Source organism: Stylophora pistillata, chromosome 5, assembly GCF_964205215.1.
Source record: "Stylophora pistillata chromosome 5, jaStyPist1.2, whole genome shotgun sequence".
Lineage (NCBI taxonomy): Eukaryota > Metazoa > Cnidaria > Anthozoa > Scleractinia > Pocilloporidae > Stylophora > Stylophora pistillata.
Genome location: NC_142523.1, coordinates 38,166,409 through 38,186,713, shown reverse-complemented (window position 1 = coordinate 38,186,713; position 20,305 = coordinate 38,166,409). Strand labels below are relative to the sequence as shown.

The 20,305-nt window shown below is 40.1% G+C and overlaps 2 protein-coding genes across 2 annotated transcripts in view; one reads left to right on the top strand and one right to left on the bottom strand.

Moving 5' to 3' along the window:
* LOC111340954 (uncharacterized) overlaps positions 1-20,305 on the top strand; it is a 198,673-nt gene that overhangs the window by 85,152 nt on the left and 93,216 nt on the right. The gene's annotated exons all lie outside the window — the stretch shown is intronic.
* LOC111346420 (E-selectin-like) lies at positions 1,627-20,241 on the bottom strand. The gene is made up of 9 exons (XM_088759884.1): positions 20,103-20,241; positions 16,902-17,012; positions 15,281-15,460; positions 12,362-12,556; positions 12,048-12,239; positions 10,123-10,264; positions 9,174-9,261; positions 8,401-8,533; positions 1,627-2,930 (listed from the first exon to the last, which is right to left on the bottom strand). The coding sequence occupies exons 1-9, from the start codon at positions 20,119-20,121 to the stop codon at positions 2,626-2,628; spliced, it is 1,365 nt and encodes a 454-aa protein (XP_088616010.1). The 5' UTR covers positions 20,122-20,241; the 3' UTR covers positions 1,627-2,625.

Below are 20,305 nucleotides of genomic sequence, written 5' to 3'. Positions count from 1 at the left end.
TTTCACACGAACTGGAATAAGAACATTCTACTGACAACAATCACTCACTTGACTCTGATGATGACTTCCGCACAGGTTGTCGAAACGTCAGTCACTGCCACCGACAACAGTCCTTCTCAGGACTACACTCACCCGGACGATCAGACTACACCTTCACAAAGTGTAAAAACTCGGCACAGAAGCTGAAAGCATCTGCAAAGCTGAGAATAAATTTTCTTTAATTAGAGGTTACGAGTGGGAATTATCGTTCTTTTAAGAGAGGTTATTTCTTATTAAGAAAAAACATGCCCTCTGGCTGTTTTGACTAATGCCCTTCAGGTGTTTTGCCCTTGCATATCCCAAAATAAGCTAACCCCATCATCTAATAACTAGTCAGTTTTTAGAAGATTGGAGACAAACTTGCTCAATGATTTCAGAAACAGTCCATAAGTTTGTTTGTATCTTATTTGTTGGTTTGTTTTAATCCAAAGTATCAAAACTAAATCTACCTAAGAAGTATCTTTTCCGCAGTCTGCTTCGCCCTGCCGCGCAAAAGCAAAACAAAGAGAATTTGAGCTCTAGAGTGAAGCTCGTCTAAAAGTGGAAAAAAATTCTTTGTTATCTAAGATAAGAAATAACATGCCCCGGCAATATATTTACCTAGTTTCGTTTTCATACTACTTGTCATGCAAGAGGGTCTTAAAGACGTTAAACATAATACGTTAAAAGGCCAAAAAAAACAACTGTTACGCCCAAAAAGTGACAAATTTGAGCCATTAGTTGTAAAATATGTGAACCGTAAAGTTCTTCTTTTAACAGTAACGAAAGTTAGTTAACTTTTAGCCGTAAAACAGGCGATATTTTAACTGCAGTCAGTATGTTATGCCTTCATATTGTTAGTCATGCATGGATGATCAAAGCAGAGGTTTAAAAAGTCAAATTAAGCTTCAACCATTGAAGAGGGTGACAGAGGGTTTATATGTGCTGGGCAATTAAACTTAAAGTTAATGCGTGATGCGTGAATTTTACAGAAACGCGATAAAATTTGAAATTTTTTCTTTTAAATTCGTGACATGTGGAATATTGTTTAAAGCGGACAGGCGACGCGTAAATTTGTCTGATATTTGTGTGCGAAACGGAATTAGGAACCCCCCCTCCCTTCTTTGATTTGACAAAGCAAACTTTCAAACTTGGCTCACCATAGTAATAGCAGTGGCTTTTTCTGTAGCTTACTGGAGGCAATTGACCTTAATCTCGTTTGTGGCTAAAATGTTAAATAAAACTGAAGCCTACAGTCATGTATACAGGGTCGCGGTGGATGGTAAAGGAAGAAAAATCATCCCCTTGGCAGTGTGTCAAACATATGTTTTTAGCTGTCTCGCCGTGCACGTTCAACACTGGAAGTTATCAAACAAATCTCATACTACAGATATAAAGAGGGCTGATGCTTTTAAATTTCAACAAAAATGATAATCTTCTGGGGATGAGCAATTGCGCTGCATACCTTGGTGAACATTCTATTTCATGAGTTTGATCTGACTGTGGCAAGACGACCATTATCTTTGGAACATGATTACTGTCCTCGGCTTTTACAAAGTAGATACCTTACACATTAACTGTGACTAAATATGATTATTAGAACTAAAATACCTATAACATTTTATTGGGTGCAAAATTCAACTAACGTAACAAAAGTGCCAGGAATAGAATATACTACTAATCTTGGGACGGTAAAATAAAAAACGTTCATAAAGCAAGGTATTTAATCAATAACCTAACCCTCTTAACTTATATTCAGCCAGATAACTCCTTTAAGCAGGATGCTCTTCTTTAACTCCCGAGGGAATTATTCAAAGCGAACACATAAATATTAAGTTGTTGCAAATACCTCTTAACTCTTTAGAACTCATACAAATTCATACTTTGTTACCTTACGATATTCTTATTCATGTCACACAGTTACCGCCAATTAATTTGGAGTACTTAATTTTTTTTATCTTTTTTTTTTTGCAACAGAATACATAACTGCTTATAATAACTTTCATGCAGTAATTATACTACTTGCATTGCTAACATAAATCTATATATCTTATTAGACGTTTTGTTGTGTAGTATCGCTGAGTATTTTTACGAGTTGTGAAGAAGATGCAATGTAGGAAGTTAGGTATGAACAATCTATAAAAGCGCTAAGCGAGTACTCTCAAGGTTTATAATGGTACACAAAGCAAGAAAGGCTCACTCCTCGAGTGAGGTATTTTCTTGAAGAATTTTTTCAAGCACTATCTACCATAGAGCTTCGCTCACCATCAAACAGAGGTTTACCGGCACACTAGTGGTAAACACTGTACTCGACAGTACGCGTCGTTTGATGATGGTGATTCTTCGCATCATATTCTCTTGAATCAAGGCATATTCTTAGCCTTTGCAAAATACATTAAGTTCAAGTTGAATATCGTAAAACTATTAGCGAAAATTACAATTAATTGATTGTTTACTTTTACAAAATTTATCATACTGAGTTCTCTTTTTGTTTTTTGGTTTCGCGATGGCCATGAAACTATTTAACTTTTCTTTTCAAGGTTTATAGAAACGTTTAAATTCTTTAAACATATCTCCAACATAACACTGGCCCCTTAAAAATGTTTGTTATTGATTATCATATTCCTCTAGAAGCTCGGCCACGTCACTTCTTTTTGCAATTTTTCTCAACACACTTGCAAACTCAGCAGCTGTTAGTTCTGGGTGCGAGGCAGCCAAGTATTCCAATAGGGCTCTTGATGGTCCGGCAGGGTACTTTTCAAAAACTGCGGCCACTTTATCTTCGTCAATATCATAATGTGAACAAACTTTGTGAAAGTCATTAGCTCCTGACTTCTTTCTTCTGTCCAAACGATTACATACTCTCTCCTGAAATGAGCCACTATTTTGCAAGTTGCTAAGGAGTTTCGAATCTACAACAAGGAGAGAATTTGGCAATAATTCATGTTTCAGTCGTTAAAAAATGTGCGCTCTAATGAAAGTTACATGTTGTTAAATGATAGGCTGAATTATGCACACGTTTTGATTGGTTTTTGTTTATGATCTATTGGAGGACGTATACATCGGTGTCTAATAAACTGGAGATGGGATAGGGGTAAGACAGGACACTGATTAATGCTTTGGGTGGTGATGGTGGTGGGGCAGGGGAAGAAGCTTATTCGTAGGAAGTGTTAATTTGCTGATTTACGATAGTAACTATAGCGATGACTGTAACGAATGTACCGGTTGAAGAGTTACTAATTTTCAATTCTCAAACTGTATTTAGGCAATCAATAATATGTATACACACACACACACACACACACATATATATATATATATATATATATATATAACTGCAGACAGTGCACACTGTTTCGACCTATGTGGGTCTCATCAGTGCAGTGCAGACACTGGGCCAAGCTCTGGAATAAACCATTGCCTGGGCGCTACACTTGTGGGACCAAGTGCAGGCATGTTGCCATGCGAGAGTGCTCAAATCACAACTAAGGTGATGAGCTTCGCCCGAAGGCTAAGTGCATGGCAACCCCAGTGTAGAGTGCTCAATCGCAAGGTAGCCAAAAGGCAAAGCCAAGCGAGAGCTATCTAACATATATATATATATATATATATATATATATATATATATATATATATATATAACTGCAGACATGTAATGGTCAAGAGGCCAACTCCAATGTACATTTGTTGGTTTAATAGCTCGACGTTTCGACCGTCTCGGTCTTCTTCAGGAGCATACTCAGGAGCATGCTCCTGAAGAAGACCGAGACGGTCGAAACGTCGAGCTATTAAACCAACAAAGCTACATTGGAGTTGGCCTCTTGACCATTACATTAATCTGCAGTTGCATTTCTTTTCGCTGGACGCCTCGTCATTTTCATTTAGGATTTTCTGATTATGGCTTTTGATTATATAGTAGCGCGGGTATACTATTTGTATCGAGCACTGTTTCACGGACACCAAGCTTAATCCCTCTACACCGCTCCAAGTTTTTGTTGAGCACTCCACGGCAACCTGCAGCATGGACAAATTCAACCTCAGCTACTCTAGCAAGAATATTCCGTTACCATCACGCAACGACTATTTACAACGTCTCATCAAAAAAATCAGCCAATTCTTGAACAGAATGCACTGGAAGGCCCACTTCTTCCTAAATCCTAACACCTCACCCACATCCAAAGAGAACTACGGCTTCAAATCGACCAAGAACCCTCCACCGATCGAAGAACTAAAGGACTTTGAGGACGACATGCTCAAGATGATACAGTCTGTAAAATTCAAGCAGATGAACAGCCCTTTCCTCAACAAACTAAAAGAAGACACCAACCGCACCAAGAACGAACCCAAGCTACTGCTCCTAGCAGACAAAACGACTAACTTCTACAAACTTGAACCTGCAGAATACAACGATCTTCTAGAAAAAAACCTAACAAAATCCTACTAGAAAGCCCTCCCCACAACAACGCAAGCAATCTATAAAACAAACAAAGACATCGCAACAAAACTACAAATCGATGACAGGATGGACACTACAGCCAACAAAGACACATTCATAACACTTAAAGACCACAAACCGAACTTCCCAAACAAACCGACATGCCGCCTGATCAACCCGACGAAATCCGAAATAGGCAAAGTGAGCAAAGAAATCCTCGACCGCATCAAGACCAACATCGCGAGAAAAAGCAACTTCAACCTATGGAAAAACACCTCAGCCGTTATCAACTGGTTTCCATCTATAGACAACAAATACAACTCTAACTTCATCTGCCTCGACATAGAATAATTCTACCCATCCATCAGCCTAGACCTCCTAAACAAAGCACTCAACTTCGCATCTGATTTTGACAACATCACCGCCGACGAAAGGAACATTATTATTCATGCCAAAAGCTCGATTTTAATCCACAAACAGCAACCCTGGCAAAAACAAGGCAACACTACATTTGACGTAACCATGGGCAGCTTCGACGGCGCCGAATCCTGTGAACTTGTCGGAAATTTCCTCCTGTCCCAGCTACGGAATCTCAACATAAACATTGGTCTACACCGAGACGACGGACTTGCCACAACCGACGCCACACCCAGGGACACTGAAAATATCAAAAAAAGGATATGCCGCATTTTTAACGCTAACGGACTCCGCATCACCATAGAAGCTGACAAACAAGTAATCAACTTCCTGGACGTCACATTTAACCTCAGCCAAAACACCTACCAGCCATATACCAAACCCAATACTACACTACAATACGTCCACCGCGAAAGCAACCATCCACCGTCCACCACGAAAAACATCCCCGCCGGCATCAACAGACGCTTATCATCCCTCTCATCCGACAAAACCTCCTTCGACCAAGCCACTCCCGCATACCAGAAAGCATTAAACATCAGTGGTTACAGCTACACACTCCACTACGAACCAACGCACACACAAAGTCGCAAGAACCGCCAACGCAACAACATCCTCTGGCACAACCCGCCTTTCACCAAGAACACCAGCACTAACATCGGACATAAATTCCTCGCGCTGATTGACAAACACTTCCCCATAGATCATAAGCTCCGCAGAATTTTCAACAGAAACACAATCAAACTTAGTTACAGCTGCATGGACAATACAAAACAAATCATCAACAACCACAACAAAAGAATCCTCACCTCCCACGTAAAGACTAACGCCACCACCACAACCGACACCTCTACCGCAAACAACAACAAGAAATGCAACTGCCGACAGAAAAACTTATGCCCTCTAGACGGAAACTGCCTCCAACAATCTGTCATATACCAAGCTACCATTACACGTAAAGACAACAGCACGACAGACACATACATCGGGCTCACTGGATACGACTTTAAGTCGCGCTACAACAACCACACCTCATCATTCCGACACGCAAAACACCGCAACTCCACCGAACTCAGCAAACACATCTGACCACTTAAAGACAACAACATCAATTATTCCATCACCTAGCACATCCTATCTTCCCACCTGCCCTACAACAGCTCAAGCAAACGATGCAACCTATGCCTTAAAGAGAAATTCCTAATCATCTGCCACCCAGACTTATCAACGCTCAACAAGCGTAACGAACTCGTCTCTTCCTGCCGACACAGAAACAAAGCACTCCTACGCAACAGCTGACTTGACACTTTTCACACTGCATAAACCATGTTAATTAGCAATTAGTGTAATATCTAAGCGATGGTATTGCATTATTCTGCCATTAAAATCCTCTGATGAGTGGGCAACCACGAAACAGGTCTGTAGGGATGTATCGGTAGTTGTTTTTTTTCCGACTACCACACATTATACCCGCTCTACTATTTGTATCGAGTACTATTTCACGGACACCAAGCTTAATCCCTATATATATAGGGATATAATATATAGGGATAAGACACTTTTCACACTTTTCACAGTTAACTAACTGCAGACAGTACTGTTTCGGCCTTCTGGGCCTCATCAGTGCAGTGCTAATGCTAGGATGGGGGAGAACCGATACGGTCACCCCAAACGACCCAACCTTTGTGGTATCGTCTAAGCCATGCCAGAGTGCTCAAACTAGAGTAAACCAGCGAGCATGCGCAATATATATATATATATATATATATAACTACAGACAGTGCACACTTCTGGGCCTCATCAGTGCAGTGCTGATGCTAGGATGGAGGAGAACCGAGACGGTCACCCCAAACGATTGCTGATTGGCTGAGAACTCGTGAATTAATCTCAAACAGTGCATAAAGTTCACGTAAAAATTACAGCAAAACAAAATGGCGGGCAGGTGAGGAGTAAGTGAGAACGTTTTAATTCACAGAGAGAATGCTAGAAACAAAAGCACCTAACAAAGAAAAAACAACTGGATACAATTCTGGAAGTCTTGGGGTTCCAAAATTAAAACGAATATGAAAGTATGAATCAGAGGTTCCGAACAAAATTCTCGAGGAGTTTTACAAATAAGTTCGTATGATGCACGATCCTCGCAGTAGATAGCGCTATTTAAGCAATAGCGAAAATCAGACCTGAAAAAAATCAGGCCTGATTACAATCCTGTACCTGGGAGGTGAGGATTCTTTTGTCGTGGTTGTCGATGATTTGTTTTGTATTGTCCATGCAGCTGTACAGGCCTGATTTTTTTCAGGTCTGCTTTTCGCTATTGCTTAAATACCGCTATCTACTGCGAGGATCGTGCATCATACGTATCTAATACCGCAGTTCAAAATATATGAACTTCATATATTTTCATTGTATCTGACAAAAAAGTTCGTACGAAAGAAGGGAAAGTTAGAAGCAAGCTCTTGATGGGAATAAGAAAATATTTAGAATAGAATATTGAGACAGGGTGGCCCAGTTCAGCTGGTTTAAATGGGGCCCGGTGACACCCACCCATCCCACTCCAGGGGAGGACATCCACCACACAGTAATCTCGTGCGTGAGAAATTAACGTCTCCTACCCCTAATCCTGCAGGAGAAAAGGCCTACGGTTCATTCGTCCTTATCCGAGAAGACTAGAATATCTATCCATTCCTTGATATCATAGAAAGGTAGCAAATTCTCCTCAGTTATTTTAAGATCATGAGTATTGGTTCGGCCGGGGCTCAAACCCTCGACATCCCGCACAGCACAATCCAGCGCTTTAACCATTTGAGCTAACCGGGAGGCGGTTGGGAAAATCCTGACTTCTCCACCAACAGGAAAAAGACAAGTGACAGATCCAGTGAGCCATGACACGAAATAAAAAAAACTCGAGAGGCAAACAGTCATATTTTTGCATGTTTGTTATTAACTAGAAATCACACAAATGTTTCTCATGTAATTTGGGATAAATCATCACTCGTAAATATTTCAAAGACCACAAATCGCACTCACCATATGGGCTTGTGCAATTTGATTAACTGATTTATCTCAAATTCCGCGAGAAATTCGTATGTTTGCCTATACCAGGGTCTCAGTTGGGTTAACCGCTAGCCATAAAACGGACACGAAATTTAGCCAAGAACGAGTACAAATTGACAAATCGTAGACGTTAGTCGTACAAAAGGAAGTTAACTAACTGTTAGCCGTAAAATGGCCAATTAACCCGTTAGACTAAAGTCATCACCTCATTGAAAACTCTCCTATACCAGCTAAGTCGGTAAATGTGATCACTCCTCCATAAAAATGTGTCGAGGGACGAGGAAATCTTTAAAAAAATTTGCTCGGTCGGAGGGGTGCTCATTCAAAGAAAAGCGCTGTACAGGGGGGAGGGGGTAAGGGGGGGCTTAACAGGGCTTCAGAGTAATGCCCTCTCCTAGAATAACAGCCCCCACTACCTGGAAATCTACGGTATTACCTACTGATAGAAACTACAGCAATGACGGTGACGAAGATACCTTGTTTTGATTTAATTCCGAAATTATCCCTTCCAAGTTCTTTTAGAATTGAGGAGGTGGAGCTTCCAGCGGTCACCTCAGGAACGTTACTTTCCTTGGAATTTTGCCGTGGAGAGTTTACCTTCTCCAACTTCTGCAACATAAGGAGTAAGTTAAAGTTGCTCTTGAAATGGATCTACTTCTATAAAATCATGTTAATCGATACTCAGTTATACAACTTCCAGAGGTAATTTCAAAAGGGCTGACCCATAAGAGGAGGGTTTATCAATATTAGGAGGGGCTACAGGTAGAACAGAGAAAACAATTCCAAATTAAACCTACAGGGGATCTCACTGAGATTTAATCGTCAGCAGTCAAAGAAGTTAGATTCTAACGGTCAAACGTAACTGATAAAGTACAGACTTTTACTTTGAACTTTCAAAAAAGCATTCAACTTGAGGTTGTCAATGGGGTTTAACCGTCAGCCGCAAAATCAGAGACAGTTTAAATAGTTTTTTTGTGGAAATTCATGCAGAGGTTTAAATGTCACTGAATAAGCGAATCCTTAACATGTGCGGTGTTTTTTAGTTCTAATGCGGCTGAGTTGTTGAACGTAATTTCCTGGTCGTTTAGTTGTTGTGGCCAGCTGCAACTATCTCAAAACCTGATGAATTGAAAGCTATGGAATCCTATGGAAAGAAAATGAACAACGGAAATATTATGATTAACTTTTGGCATTGTGTGACGGAATAACCTACCCCGAAAGTAACAGAAGAGTCCGTTGGTTGACTCACCTTATCTTCGCAATGGATATTTCCATGGTTGCTTCTATCTCTTAAAGCCACACCAGTAAACTGATTGGTCGTCAGCGGTGGTCTCTCTCTAAGTTTTAAGGAAAAACTCTTATTTCAGTAAACTCCATCTGTTCTAAAGAAGAATACTGTAAAGGCAAGAGGTAACAGACAAAATGCAGCGTTTTTCAAATAATTAAAATAATAAATAATACAACCCTAACGGCATGCTGAACGATGATTTCCTCCGCACTTTGGCCATTACCAAAGTTATTCTTCACATAGCAAATTACTTATAAATTATGAATGAATAAGTAAAGTAAGTTTATGAAATCAATAAGGAAACAGAGTGGTCCGCGGTCGGACTTGCAATCCGTCGCTCCTGGGTTCGAGTCCCGCCCTGGCCACTACTTGGATTTGATTCACGGTAGCCCCGAGTTTCAAATCCTCGACCATGCTTGCAATATAGCCAACTGGTTTCCCTACGGCCAGTTGGGATTCTTAACAACGTTATTTTCTATTTGAATTCATTTTTTAAGTTGTTTCGTGGAAAACCTGTAAACTAGCTTCTAGCTAAGTGTTTCTCCACGTTAAACTGTTTATTATTGTTATTATTATTATTATTATTATTATTATTATTATTATAATATTATTACAGAAGATAGATAGCAGAGTTAGCTAGAAAAAATGTCCAATTTTTAATTAGTGCAAATACAAATTCTGATTTATAGTAATTCTGTGTGTTTGTTTATTCGTTCTCTCTTCCCTTCTTTCCCTTTTCCTCTGCTGCTCATCCCTTCATATTTAGGTTTTTCATTGGTAATCAATTTACTAAGGTTACCCACGCACACTTTTTTGTTTTGTGTCTGCACTGATGACTTCATGATCGATTTATAAAAAATTTAAAAAGATACTTCAACGGTATCTGCCCTTAACACAATTACAGCCTTACCTAGTGGGTCCACGAAGCTTTTTCTTATAAATGAAAGTGAATATAATTAAGATTAAAATGACAGCTGTAGCTAAAATTCCACAAGCCAATTGATAATGAGGAGTTCTGTCTTCAGTATTTAATTTCATTTCATCATTGGACACTAAAATGAATGAAAATATATGAGCAAGTAAGTAATTCGTCGCGATAAGCGTTGAAAAAAAAGGTTATTGGAGTAATTTCCCATCGAGTTTCGTGTGTTGTGGATACGAAGCCGTGGATATTAGGGACCGAGATACAAAACATAGCATTCGATGGGTTTTAGCTCAGATTAAGCCCTTCTTTTACTCATCAGGAAACCCTTTAATATTTCAATATTGCAGTTTGTGCAAAAAAGAATGTTAGAGCCTCTTTTTTTTCTCAATCGGGCACTGGTGAAGCCGATCCACTTGCCATTTTTAAAACAACAACAACAACAACAACAACAATTTATCACTTATAGAGCGCTATTTACAATGACAGATCAACAGCGCTTTACAATCAATCCTAACCCGCCCATCCCACTCCAGGGGAGGACATCCATCACACCGTAATCTCGTGCGTGGGAAATTAACGTCTCCTACCCCTGACCCTGTAGGAGACGGGACCTCCATTTATTCGTCCCTATCCGAGAAGACTAGAATATCTAACCATTTCTTGATGTTATAGAAAGGTAGCATATTCTTCTCAATTATTTCAAGACCTTGAGTGTTGGTCCGGCCGGGGCTCGAACCCTCGACCTCCCGCACAACAGTCCAGCGCTCTATCCATTGAGCTAACCGGGAGGCGGTTTTAAAACAAAAAGAAAAGAAAAGAAAAGAAATGAACAAAATATGTAAACAGAACATTTGAAAAATGTTTTTTCAGCAACAGCAAATAAAAAGCAAGGGCAAAAATCAAAATTAAAACAAGAGACAAAACAAACAATCAAAACAACAACTCATACAAACAGACAAAGCGAAGACGCACAAAAAAACAATAGCAAACGAACAAAACAAAAACAAAAAATAACAAAACAAAAACAGCGAATTAACAGTTTGACAACGGAAAGATAAAAACATGAGTCGTTTTCTCACTGCAAAAAGGGAAAACCGTTTATTGGTATTTGTAATCGTGGTTTGCTGGTACATGTCACCAAAAAGCATTATAACATAATAAAAGTAAAGCGACCGCTTTGATTGGTCAACCCCGTGTCCACCATTTACCCAGGGGTGTACGTTGCTGACGTGAGCAAAAGCAAAGACTAGCTTAAAAGGGCTTGTTTCTCCTGCTCACATAGGATTTGTTCAATAGGAAGGGACCACGACGGCGGTGAATGGAAAAATTAACAATAACTAGGAGAATAAAAACTTGAGGAATCTGCGAAAATTATTTGTGATAAGTTGATAAACCTTGATGCAGTTCTATAAAGAAAGAATTATGACATAACCAAAGTAAGGCGCGCGCTCTGATTGGTCAATTCAGCGTCCCCCATTTGCCCATGGGTGTACGCTGCTGACGTGAGCAAATGCAAAGACTTTTTTTGCGCGCACGCTTGTTTTTTCTGGTCACGTAAGATTTGTTAAATAAAAGGGAACTCTTTAGCTACAATGTCTCAATATTATGTTATAAAACAAATGGTAAACACCACAGCGTACACTATTGAGTTATGGATGCACTTGGGAGGTTTTCTAAGCACTCTAGAAGCTAGAGTCGCTATCGGCTATCGGCTCGCGCGACTCTTGCGCTTCTTTTGTGCTTAGTAACCTCCCGCGTGCATCCATAACTCAATAGTGTACGCTGTGGTGTTTACCATTTTTTAATTAGCGACAATCTATGTTTCATCTCATTTTGTTAGGATTCATTTCCTTTCTTTGTTTCCATTTTTGCTTTGTTTCGTTTTGTTTCAACTTGAAGCATCAACTTACGTCTGCAGCGAGCGTTATTGGATCCTGTCCAACTCCCGTCATTACTGCATACTCTCGAAGAGCATCCAATGAGAACATATCTCGAGGTCTGACAGGAAAATATGCATGTCTGATTATATCTACTACTCGTTAAGCAGCTGGCAGGCGAGATGGTGACGTTGGTTGGAGGAATAAGGGGACCACAGATAACAGCTGAAAGGATTTAATTGTAAAAGATAAAATATGTTGATTTTTCTTTCTTCTCAATCAAATCCCTTCTGAGAATTTAAAAAAAAAAAAAAAAACAATGGAAGGAAAAGTGGGACAACTCGTACCATGACACGTTGGCAAACGTTTGTCCCAAGAGCCAGAAGGACTGTCACTTTGGGCAACACACGTGAGGGATGAGGAGCCCTTCAAGAGATGACCAATGGGACAGGAAAAGTTGCATTTTGCTCCGTAATGATTACCACAGCTGCTCATACGCAATGGACCTCCCTGACTGACCATAAGCTTGGAGCAGTTGATCACTGAAAGGTAAAAAGAAAACAAAAAATATGCGAAGTTCCGAAAAGAGTAACTGACTTGTTAACGAGTCATTTGATTGCATTTTGCTTTCCATCACACCTAATTCTACATCCGTTTGGCTGTGTAACTGTGTCTGTCCGTAAATATCTTTCTCGCGCCTATGTGTCTGTCTTTTTTTCCTCATTAAGATGTCTTTGCTTTAATTTGCATTTAAGAAATGCAAATTTGAAATGTTTGTACATGTAATACCTGTATTGGTTCAGCGAGACTGAGCATCTAGATAGCCGACTAGACAGTCGACTCGGGTTCTGTCCTCGTGTACCGGTTCACAAGAGTCGTTACAAAAGACCGAACAATATACAACAGCTAACCAATGACTCCTAAACAAAGAAAGAACAATGGTAATTCCCTTGTGAACCGGTACACCAGGACAGAACCTCGACTCGGTATGTGACGAAGCTGGCTTAAATACATTACACTGTCAATTTCACGCTTTCACCGCAAACGATGTATTGATAGTTGTAACGATGTTTCGCTTAATATAAAGGAGATATCGCTAGGCGGCAGCGATATCTCGTTGTATGTAAACGGTAAATAGGGGAGGCGAAAACGACATCTCTTTGAACTGCAGCGATATATCACTGAGCTCAAACGATATATCGGTGAGCTCAAACGATAATTTGCGAAGAGCTCCACGATATATGGGTGATATCTCTCGCTTTTTCAAACAATAGCCCTGCGATATATCGCCTATATATCGTCCCAGTGGAAATATCGCTCAAAAATATCCCCGATATATCGCGATGATCGCGATATTTGGCGATTATCCTATGCATTACTTTTGCCCAGTATTGTAATACCTTTATCTTGGTGTTGCTGTTCTTTTCTTGAGGCTATTCATTTTATCTATTCATTAATTTTCTCTTCTAAAACATTTGAAAACGGTTTTCTTTCTCAGTGACTTTACCGTTGCATTTAATTCCGCACCGCTCCACGTGCCATTGTCTCTACAGGTCCGCGTTGCGGATCCCATTGGAAGGTATCCTTTGTCACAGGAAAACCGACAGGTTTGTCTGGGAAGATTAGAACAGTTCTGTAAGCTTCCGTTGAGGGGAGCAGACAGCTGCGGACAGCGGATCGCTGATGTTTGATCGCATGAAGAAAACAACAAAAATTCGATTGCTATTTAAAAGGTTTCTGTTCACCAGCCTAACCGTAAGTATAATGTGTTTTCTTAGGAACGGTCGAACCGTTAAGGTCATTAAACACTACTCAACGAGAGATCACTTGAAATTTAAAATTGTTATTTGCATAAAATAGTATTTCAGGGGACGTACGAAGTGTATTCAGGCTGATATCGAAATTTACTGAATGATACAGTTTTTTCTGGTCACGTAAGATTTGTTAAATCAAAGGGAACTCTTTAGCTACAATGTCTCAATACTATGTTATAAAACAAATGGTAAACACCACAGCGTACACTATTGAGTTATGGATGCACTTGGGAGGTTTTCTAAGCACTCTAGAAGCTAGAGTCGCTATCGGCTATCGGCTCGCGCGACTCTTGCGCTTCTTTTGTGCTTAGTAACCTCCCGCGTGCATCCATAACTCAATAGTGTACGCTGTGGTGTTTACCATTTTTTAATTAGCGACAATCTATGTTTCATCTCATTTTGTTAGGATTCATTTCCTTTCTTTGTTTCCATTTTTGCTTTGTTTCGTTTTGTTTTTTTTTGTTTTAACTTGAAGCATCAACTTACGTCTGCAGCGAGTGTTATTGGATCCTGTCCAACTCCCGTCATCACTGCATACTCTCGAAGAGGATCCATTGAGAACATATCCCGAGGTCTGACAGGAAAATCTGCATGTCTGATTATATGTACTACTGTTTAAGCAGCTGGAAGGCGAGATGGTGACGTTGGTTGGAGGAATAAGGGGACCACAGATAACAGCTGAAAGGAGTTAATTGAAAAAGATAAAATATGTTTGATTTTTCTTTCTTCTCAGTCAAATCCCTTCTGAGAATTTAAAAAAAAATATATCTTTTTCGCGCCTATGTGTTTGTCTTTTTTTCCTCATTAAGATGTCTTGTCTTTGCTTTAGTTTGCATTTAAGACATGCAAATTTGAAATGTTTGTACATGTCATACCTGTATTGCTCCAGCGAGACTGAGCATCTAGATAGCCGACTAGACAGTCGACTCGGTATGTGGCGAAACTGGCTTAAATTCATTATACTGTCAATTTCACGCTTTCACCGCAAACGATGTATTGATAGTTGTAACGATGTTTCGCTTAATATAAAGGAGATATCGCTAGGCGGCAGCGATATCTCGTTGTATGTAAATGGTAAATAGGGGAGGCGAAAACGACATCTCTTTGAACTGCAGCGATATATCACTGAGCTCAAACGATATATCGGTGAGCTCAAACGATAATTTGCGAAGAGCTCCACGATATATGAGTGATATCTCTCGCTTTTTCAAACAATAGCCCTGCGATATATCGCCTATATATCGTCCCAGTGGAAATATCGCTCAAAAATATCCCCGATATGTCGCGATGATCGCGATATTTGGCGATTATCCTATGCATTACTTTTGCCCAGTATTGTAATACCTTTATCTTGGTGTTGTTGTTCTTTTCTTGAGGCTATTCATTTTATCGGTTCATTAATTTTCTCATCTAAAACATTTGAAAACGGTTTTTCTTTCTCAGTGACTTTACCGTTGCATTGAGTTTCCGCACCACTCCACGTGCCATTGTCTCTACAGGTCCGCGTTGCGGATCCCATTGGAAGGTATCCTTTGTCACAGGAAAACCGACAGGTTTGTCCGGGAAGATTAGAACAGGACTGTAAGCTTCCGTTGTAGGGAGCACACAGCTGCGGACAGCGGCTTACTGATGCTTGATCGCATGAAGAAAACAACAAAAAATCGATTGCTATTTATTCACCAGCCTAACCGTAAGTATAATGTGTTTTCTTAGGAACGGTCGAACCGTTAAGGTCATTAAACACTACTCAACGAGAGATCACTTGAAATTTAAAATTGTTATTTGCATAAAATAGTATTTCAGGAGACGTACGAAGTGTATTCAGGCTGATATCGAAATTTACTGAATGATACAGTTTAATGCACGATGAAATTAACAAAAAGTCTATTCACGTAATTTGTGTCGCGCAAAGCACAGAATTTCGCGCTAAAATGTAAATATATTTTATAACGGCTGGCTATTCCCTACAAATGACTCGGTCCTAAGAAGGTATTCTCGTTTTTGTTCTCTTAATATCGTTATCTGAAGAATAACAACCAAATTGTAAGAAATATAAATTACATTATTTCGTTTTGATAATTTCAGACTAAAAGACGACCGTTAAAAGTGTGAGCCTGACCAAAGTCAGTCAAGATTTTTTTTTTGTTTTTTTTGTCATATGACCACTAAGAGTTGAAATTTCAACTTAATTAGACGGGCATGCGCGGCCTTTTCCTTGATTTTTTTTTTCAAGTAGGAACAAGAAACTCCCAATTCCTTGAAAAAGGCGACTTTTTTAACCTTCTCACTTTTATTTCCCTTTACGAGTTTACAACAGAGCAAAGTAAGGGCAGCAGGGCCGGACGGCTTTTTCCGGACCGGATCACGTCGACCAGTTCAGCCCCACAAACACGTCAGCTTTCACTATAGTCTTGTATGGGATTGCTTGAGCGCGGGGACCGGACAGGTCATATGTTAACAACAAAAATACACCTCTGACTGAAATTCCTATCCTTTTTTCTCGTATTAATTATCTATTTGTATGGCCAGCTTAAAAGCTAGTGTAGGAATTGTTAAAACTCACGAAAACTATTGCATGGAGACAAGTCCGGTAACCCCTGCTATTTATTGTACCAACATAATATTTTCAATGAATAGAATCGTCAGAAAAAGTCCTAGTTAACTCCACGGAAGGAAATTTTGCAATGCATGAAAATTTTCCAAATTTTCTGAGATTCCGCCTGGTAGAATTTTTTTCAAATATTTGTGCGTTTTCCTTTTCAAGTCCCAAAAGTAATCACTGAAAAAAAAAAAATAATAAAAACACGAGGTCACCGAGTTAGTTTTCAAATTACTTGAGCCATAAGCTTAAAAATGCGTCTGAATTATCCTTTAGAAGCGTTACCATGGAAACCGCTATTGATGAAATGACACCTATGTTTGCATAACCAATGATTATATAATTCAACCCCGTAAAAGTGTTCAACTGGCCTTAGTCGGTCTTTTTGTTGTATTCTTTCAAAGTTATAAACCAGCAAAAAAATGAAAACTGGTACTAGCCCGTTGGAAATGAATATATAACATGTGCTCTCACCATTATCACAACTTTTCCCATCAGTCTTTGGGCATGCGCATTTGAGTCCTCCTGGCAGCGGAAGCAAGAAATCACTGCACTCCAAAGTGTTTTGAGCAGTCATATTAGAACCTAATGTGATATAAATCGTCATCACTAAAACCGTCTGTTAATGCAGTCCTCGACACTAATGGTAGCAAACTAGGCACAGACTAGTAGAAATTCAGTTTTGGTCGGTGGCTTTCGATTTCCTCAGCCAGTTTGGCTAGTAAACAAACTGAAATCATTGTAACATCTATCTTGTCACTCGCCACTTGGCTAGTAAGTTGAGAAGTTAGTCTCGAGCCCTGTAATGTCATTTACCAGTTTAGACTATGCAGTAAATGGCTTGAACCCGGGGGTAACATGTTAAGGTGTAGTCTGATCGTTCGGGTGGGTGTAGTCGTGAGAAGGACTGTTGTCGGTGGTAGTGACTGACGTTTCCACAACCTGTGCGGAAGTAATCATCAGAGTCAAGTGAATGATTGTTGTAAGGAGAATGTTCTTATTCCAGTTCGTGTGAAATGATCGGTTGGTTTTGCCGTGATGTTATTGGCTGTAAGACTCAAGTGACGTAAGTCGGTGGTGATTGGTCTGTTTCGATCTGTCGGCAAAGTTAGGTCGTTCTTTTTCGGTCGTTTGTGATGTTTATGTCGTGAATGAGTCGTTTGTATGGAGCGGGTAGTTGTTGACATCTGTTTAGGGGAGACTGTTCTAAGTTAGTAAACCAGCTTTCCAGAGTCACTCCTTGAAAATAGTCAGTGCTGTAGGTTAGGCATTGCGCAGAGTCCCAGTCAATGTTGTGGTTGGTAAGTCGATGGTGTTCAGCAATGTGATTGCTGACATCATCTTTCCTCGTCGCCCGTCTGTGTTCAGTCAGTCTTGTTGTGAGGTTTCTGCCAGTCTCACCGATGTAGGAGGCTTGGCAGTTGGAACAATTGATCTTATAAATCGTTCCCTGTCTGTTCCTCGGTTCGTCTTTGTCTTTAACGTTGGTTAGTAACTGACGTAGTGTTGTGATGGGTTTGTGGGCGACACGGATATTGAAGGGTAGTAAGATGCGCGAGATGTTTTCAGACATGCCTTTTATGTACGGTATGGTTGCTGTAGTCGTAGGGGTTCCGGTGTCGTTTGTTTCGGTAGTGGTAGTGGGTCGGTGAGTGTTTCGTCGGATGAAGTCGTTGTTGTAATTGTACTTCGTAAAAACACGGTGAAACGGTGAAGGTATTTGTTCGCGTCGGATAAGCTGTCTGTCGAGTCGCATACTAGTTGTGCGCGTCGTGTTAGAGTTCTGATAGTTGTGGCTTTGTGTGATGTAAGGTTGTAGGATGACTCGTCTAGTAATCTGTCGGTGTGTGTCGGTTTCCTGTAAACTGTCGTTCGTAATGAGTTGTCGTTGTGGCTTACCAGGCAGTCTAGAAAAGGAGGTTTGCCATTTTCTTCGACTTCTCTGGAAAACTGTATGTCAGTGTTTTGTTCGTTAAGGTTGTGGTGGAATGCGTCAATTTCGTCGTGTCGAACGGCGGTGAATGTGTCGTAAACGTAACGTAACCAAAGCGGTATCGTTTGTCTGCAGGTCGAAAGGGCGCGTTCCTCGATGTTCTGCATCACAATTTCTGCTATAACAACAGGAGACCCCATGGCAGTGCCGTGTAACTGTTAGTAGTGTTTACCGTTGTACTGAAAGTAAGTAGACGTTAGGCAAATGTTTAGCTAGTCCATGATGTCGTCTGTCGGTAGCGGTAGTGGGTCGGTAGATTGTCGGATTGCAGTCTCATTGCATTGCAATGCCAATTGAAGTGGAATACTTGTGAACAGTGATTTCACATCAAATGACACTAGTTTATAGTCGTCAGGTATCTGAACAGTCTTGGTAGCGTTAATGAAGTCTTCAGTGGATTGTAGTTTATGTCTGGATTTGTCGGTTAGCGGTTGTAGTATTGTCGTTAGGTACTTGGATAGTTGGTATGTAAATCCGTATGTTATCCGACGAGAACAAATACCTTCACCGTGTTTTTACGAAGTACAACTACAACAACGACTTCATCCGACGAAACACTCACCGACCCCCTACCACCACCGAAACAAACGACACCGGAACCCCTACGACTACAGCAACCATACCGTACATAAAAGGCATGTCTGAAAACATCTCGCGCATCTTACTACCCTTCAATATCCGCGTCGCCCACAAACCCATCACCACACTACGTCAGTTACTAACCAACGTTAAAGACAAAGACGAACCGAGGAACAGAGACAGGGAACGATTTATAAGATCAATTGTTCCAACTGCCAAGCCTCCTACATCGGTGAGACTGGCAGAAACCTCACAACAAGACTGACTGAACACAGACGGGCGACGAGGAAAGATGATGTCAGCAATCACATTACTGAACACCATCGACTTACCAACCACAACATTGACTGGGACTCTGCGCAATGCCTAACCTACGGCACTGACTATCTTCAAGGAGTGACTCTGGAAAGCTGGTTTACTAACTTAGAACAGTCTCCCTTAAAAAGATGTCAACAACTACCTGCTCCATACAAACGACTCATTCACGGCATAAATATCACAAACGACCGAAAAAGAACGACCTAACTTTGCCGGCAGATCAAAACAAACCAATCACCACCGACTTACGTCACTTGAGTCTTACAGCCAGTAACATCACGGCAAAACCAACCGATCATTTCACACGAACTGGAATGAGAACATTCTCCTGACAACAATCATTCACTTGACTCTGATGATGACTTCTGCTCAGGCTGTGGAAACGTCAGTCACTACCACCGACAACAGTCCTTCTCAGGACTACACTCACCCGGACGATCAGACTACACCTTCACAGTTTAGACTATATAGGTATTTTATAGGTATTGATGACTTTAAAATCTTAGCGACGCCTAATAATAATAATAATAATAATAATAATAATAATGATAATAATAATAATAATAATATACCGATTATTTGCCACATTGCAGAATTAACTGAATTAAAGGACTAAATTTACTAAATTTTAAGGCATTCTCTCTTCCCATTTGGATAGTTTTAGTGGAGAATTTCAACATTTTTGTTCGCCGAAGTTTGAGGTTTTACTGAGGTGCAGCACAGTTAAAAGGTAAAGTAAAATTGAATTATAAAGCCTTAAACTGTAAAAAATATTGCATAAATACCTGAATATGGATGGATCATAAACGTGAATGTCCATCGGTTTCTGGAGATCAGTAACCACCTTTTCTTGTTTCCCACTGGTTAGATTGTAACTTAAAATACTTTTGTTAATCCGATCGGTCCAGAAGAGCACATTTTTGTACAAGGCTAAGCGAAAAGGATGTATTTTATTTGATGACAATATAACCTTTTTGCTTCCTCCATC

Coding starts and splice junctions, on each gene's coding strand:
- LOC111346420 (XM_088759884.1), bottom strand. Junction 10,265..12,047: donor CAATAACGCTCGCTGCAGAC/GTAAGTTGATGC, acceptor CATTCATTTTAG/TGTCCAATGATGAAATGAAA. Junction 8,534..9,173: donor ATATCCATTGCGAAGATAAG/GTGAGTCAACCA, acceptor CTTATGTTGCAG/AAGTTGGAGAAGGTAAACTC.